The 5,364-nt window shown below is 39.4% G+C and overlaps 1 protein-coding gene across 1 annotated transcript in view; it reads left to right on the forward strand.

The window, feature by feature from the left end:
- Positions 1 to 4,972, forward strand: part of FASTKD2 (FAST kinase domains 2) — a 20,562-nt gene extending 15,590 nt beyond the window's left edge. Inside the window, exons 9-12 of the mRNA XM_010861053.1 lie at positions 1,143 to 1,355; positions 1,772 to 1,856; positions 3,713 to 3,827; positions 4,769 to 4,972. Of these exons, the coding sequence (XP_010859355.1) occupies positions 1,143 to 1,355; positions 1,772 to 1,856; positions 3,713 to 3,827; positions 4,769 to 4,888 (533 nt within the window). The 3' untranslated portion in view covers positions 4,889 to 4,972. The remainder of the gene's footprint in view (positions 1 to 1,142; positions 1,356 to 1,771; positions 1,857 to 3,712; positions 3,828 to 4,768) is intronic.
- Positions 4,973 to 5,364: the final 392 nt, after the last annotated feature.

Raw genomic sequence — 5,364 nt, forward strand, 5'->3', positions numbered from 1 at the left:
CATGTATGGATGTGAGAGTTGGACTGTGAAGAAGGCTGAGCGCCGAAGAATTGATGCTTTTGAACTGTGGTGTTGGAGAAGACTCTTGAGAGTCCCTTGGACTGCAAGGAGATCCAACCAGTCCATTCTGAAGGAGATCAGCCCTGGGTGTTCTTTGGAAGGACTGATGCTGAAGCTGAAACTCCAGTACTTTGGCCACCTCATGTGAAGAGTTGACTCATTGGAAAAGACTCTGATGCTGGGAGGGATTGGGGGCAGGAGGAGAAGGGGATGACAGAGGATGAGATGGCTGGATTGCATCACTGACTCGATGGACATGAGTCTGAGTGAACTCCGGGAGTTGGTGATGGACAGGGAGGCCTGGCATGCTGCGATTCATGGGGTCGCAAAGAGTCGGACACGACTGAGCCACTGAACTGAACTGAACTGAACAGCCAAATAAATAAATATTATTATTTTTTTTTTTTTAAAGGGAAAAGCTGTATCAGGCTTATGCCCATGTTCATTTGCTTCATCGTGTCTGACTCCTTTGCAACCCCATGGAGTGTAGCCTGGGAGGCTCCTTTGTCCATGGGATTCTCCAGGCAAGAATACTGGAGTGGGTTGCTATTTCCTGCTCCGGGGGATCTTCCCGACTCAGGGATTGAACCCAAATCTCTTGGATCTCCTACATTGGCAGGTGGCTTCTTTACCATTGTGCCATCTGGGAAGCCCATATCTGGGAAATAGAGTTATTTGAAATCCTTTTAAAAACAGTGGAATGAAATTTCAGAGTTGAAGTGTGGAAGAGGAATACTATGTGCTGATTTTTCAAGCAGTCTAATATAGGGGAAGCAGCTGTGAACCCAGGAGACTTGAATTTTAGCTCCAACTTTGCCCTTAGTTAACCAGGATGCGTTTTAGCATCCTGGAGGGTTTCCCCATCAGTTCAGTGAAGAGTGAGGCTAAAGCACCTTGAAAGGTATTTTAAACCTTAAAACCTTATCAGGTACAGGCACCGATCTACACACTGTGGGAACGTGGGGGACCCATAAAAATCCCTCCTGATAAGAAGCAAATAATCAGAATTATAGGTACATTAATACAATTTCTTTAATGTGACGTTAATATCTTTCTTAACTACATTTTTTTTTTTTTTTTAGGTGACGTGGAGAGGAATGTTCACAGGCTTCATGTTGTGGCTACTTGTCTGAAACTCGATGATGCTCCTTGTCACAAGGACCTGGACTTGGTGCTGCCTCAGTTGCCCCCCATGACCTTCTGTCCACAGCCAAAGGTCGCCGCAGTGCTGAGTGACCTTCTGGGGGAAGGGTGCTTCTCACAAAGTGTACAGTTGCCACATAATTATTTTATTGGTATGGGACTTTATACGAGTTTCTTCTGTTTTACTTTATATTTCTTTTTTTCTGACAAAAGATTAGGAGTTTACTGCGGCAGCTTAGTGTGGTGCAGCATGGGCCCTGGAGTGGACTACCTGGGTGTGGATTTTCACTCCCCGGCCTACTAGTGCCATGCTTTCAGCACTCGCCAGCCTCTTTCCTTATGTGTAAAATGGCAGTAATAATAGTACCCACCTCATAGGGTTCCTGTGACCTACAAATGAGACAGTACATGTAAAATCCAGACTAGTATCTGACACAAGTAAGTAAGCTCGGTATACCTTAGCTGTTGCCATTGTCATTATTGGTAGTAATAGTAGTAGTAATTTTTAAACAAAAAAATCACTGAGTACTGTTTGAAAAATTAGTATCAACTTTTTTTTTTCTTCCAGATTTTGAAATCAGAATGGATGCTAACCGGAGCCAAGTGCTTCCATTTTCTGATGTGGACGTGGTAACTTCTACAGATATTCAGAGGTTTGTTTACACATACTCATTTGCTGAGCTGTCTGTATTTATTTTTATTTTTTATTTTTTTTGGAAAGTGAAAGTCACTCAGTCGTCTCCAGCTCTTTGGGACCCCATGGATAGTCCGTGGAATTTTCCAGGCCAGAATACTGGAGTGGGTAGCCTTTCCCTTCTCCAGGGGATCTTCCCAACCCAGGGATCAAACCCAGGTCTCCCACATTGCAGGCAGCTTCTTTACCAGCTAAGCCACAAGGGAAGCCCTGTATTTAAATCTTAATTCTCAAAGACTTCATATTAAATAGCAGTAACAATACACAGACTTTGTATTTGTATGGAGCTTGTTATGCACCTAGGGACGTCTCATCCATTAGTCTACTCCTTAGGTATACATGTAGGCACTGTGGTTGAAGACCGTGGGGTTGGAGTTGGCCATTTAATGAAACAGGCAGTTTTAAAAAATTAGGATTTAAAGCTAAACAGTGTGATCAAACAACATTGACATAATTGAAACCATCAGCACAGTGTGAATTTTTGACAAGATAATGAAATAGCGATCCTAAAGAATTAAGACTTCTACCCAAATAAAATACCCAGTATAAATATTTTGTTCTACCAGTCAAACCTTTCAAAAGGTAGAAAAACTTTAGTTTTTTAATTAAGGTATATTGTATATGGATCGAGCCATAGTGAGGTTAATTAGAAGTAGTTGCCTTGACTCAGACAGTACAGAAGGTGTCTCTGGGATAAATTGATGCTGCTCCCCAAGAGCACACTCTGCCTTGTAAGCAGCTGGATCAGGTCGTGTTTCACATACCCTGTGTTCACACCCCGTGTTCACGGCTTTGCTAGGGCCTGCAGGGCACACAGAGCTGAGTCAGACATGGATCCTGACCCCAGGCGACTTACATCCCCTACTGCTTTGTAGGACATGAATACGTAGAGAGAGGTACAGAAAAAAGTCTGTGGGGATTCAGACTCTTTATCTGCCCATCACTTCCCACTCACAGCTCTGTAACTTTTGCTCCTTTCCAAATCCATCTAGATTGCTCCCTGGCCATCTTTTTCAGCCACTATCTTCCCTATACGTAGCGCCTATCTCCCCTTAAGGAAAGCCTTTCTGGCCGCATTGAAAGATCGTTTTTCTTTTTTCTGGAATTCAACTGTTCTGGCATAATTAATGTAATAGCTCTCAGCCTAAAGTACTGAGAAGAAATGAGAAATCAGTGTTCCTTTAAAGATATAAAATTTCTTTCTCTTTATCTCAGGAGACAGTAAGGATACAAATGTCTTTTTCCCCCCAATGAACTTAATCTTTCCAAAAGGCCGTGAACAATGAAAAAAAAATTACACCTTCAGTTTTTTTTACACATACAGATATTATCTTTTCAACAGTCTTGTCTATCTCTTCTTTGTTTTTGGTCTCCCCATCCTGGTTTTTAAATGCTTCTCTCTTGGGGAGACAATATGTACAAACAGAGCATTTTCCATTTAGTGTTATCTACACCAATACTTCTAATGGCATAAATAATTATATTTAGATCAGCGATTACCTCTATAAGAAAGCCCTAAAATGGGTGCTTTCATATCTGAAAATTTTCCTCATGAAGAATGTAGCCATTCTTAAAGATGGTTAAGAGATACTGTTTGTATAAAACATCTTTATAAGCTTTTTGTTCCTAAGTGGCCTTCACATACTGGAATGTCTGCACAGGCCAGATAATGAGGAAGTGAAGGGCTAGAACAGGAGGGAACGGCGAGGAATGTGGTCAGTGGAGGGCTCAGCTTTGAAATCTCCAAAGAACAAGAATACAGCAAGGTTGTACACAGTCATCTCATTAGTAACTAGTCTGTATTTTTGTTTTCAGAGTAGCTGTACTCTGTGTTCCTAAATCTGCTTACTGTTTGGATTCAACGCACCCCAAAGGATACCTTGCTATGAAAATGCGGCATTTGAAAATAATGGGTTTTCATGTAATCTTGGTAAGAAAAATTGCAAATGAAATCATCTTCAATTACTGATGTTCATTTTGCCAGGAATGTTATGGTTGAAGTTGGTTACTAGGACTAGAAAAACTGCCAGCAGTATTGGAATAATTGTTTTGCTTATTGTTTTCTTTGAAAAAGAACATTTCTGGTATATGATTTTGTTCCTGCTCAGTTGATTACTAGTCATTTACTCAGGGTTTTATAATTTAATCTTTTTTGTTAAGTGGAAAAATGTAAATAATATATTTTCCTATTTAAGAACATGAAACCATATTCAGTTTCTAGGTTATCTTAAACAGGAGAAGAAAAGATGTTGATTAAAGCTTTGTTTTCATGGGTCATTGTGAGGCCATTAAGGATATTTCTCACTAGAAAATGCTGGAGGGTTTTAAGAGGATAGTTCTTCCCTCTCTGTACTTCATTTGATTCTGAACACTACAACTTGAGCAACCTCAAGGTATCTATATGGAGTGAGGACCATACAAAGAAGTTTATATTAATGTTAGGATCGATCTAAATGCCAGTCATTTGGTCCTGCATATAATATGAACTGTAAACATTTGAATCTTCGTTATGATACTTCAGTATCTAAAACTGGATCATGCCTGGATTATCAAGGCTAAGATGGCCCATTTCTCTAATGAGCTAATCTGTAACACTTTTTTTTTTCGTATTGGCTATTATGTATATTCTAAGGAAGATTATCCCAAAAAAGAAATGTTTGCACCCTTTAGAGGACCTTTAAAGTTTCTGTAATTTTCACTGTGAGAGCTTTCTTCAACCCTAGTATATATAGTCATAACTAAACTTTTTAAAATGTGCATAAATTGTAAGTGGTTGGCTTGATGTTATTTCAATATCCTTGGGTGTCAAAACTAGCTTTTATATGTCATCATCTTCTTGCAAACTGATTATTTTCTTCTTTCTTTGGTAAGGTCAATAATTGGGAGGTGGAAAAACTAGAGATGAAGGATGCAGTCGCATTTTTGAAGACTAAAATCTATTCACCCAAAGTACTGTCTTCTGCTGATATACATTTGCAAAGCACATGTTAAAGTGAAAAACAACCTTTTAATGTTTGGAGACCTGAATTTGTAAAAATAACTTTAATAAATACTATAATTCAGTTGTCTATGTAATTTACCTGACCGCTCACTATAATACAAAGTGTTATTTCAGTTCACTGTTAAAAATTAGTGTTAAGAATGAAAGAAATGTTGTTACTGGCACTTTAGAATATGCTGAGAAAATTCCAGAAGGCTCATCTTTGCAGTAGTACCTATTCCTTCCGGTACCCAAATACCTGACAAATTCATGAGCTGTAGATTTTACTGTTTCTCATTAGCTTTGATGCATTAAAAACGGGTTTCTTAGTTGTGATGGTTTGCAGGTAATTTGGTGTGGGCAGTCCTTGGCTTGGAATCTAAGCTATTTTAGGACTCAGTTATGGACAACATTTTCAAGCACTGGCCACAAAGCAGTTGGACTAGGTTCTCAAATTCAGTTCAGTTTAGTTCAGTCGCTCAGTCGT

Source organism: Bison bison, unplaced genomic scaffold, assembly GCF_000754665.1.
Source record: "Bison bison bison isolate TAMUID 2011002044 unplaced genomic scaffold, Bison_UMD1.0 scf7180017864471, whole genome shotgun sequence".
Taxonomy (NCBI): domain Eukaryota; kingdom Metazoa; phylum Chordata; class Mammalia; order Artiodactyla; family Bovidae; genus Bison; species Bison bison.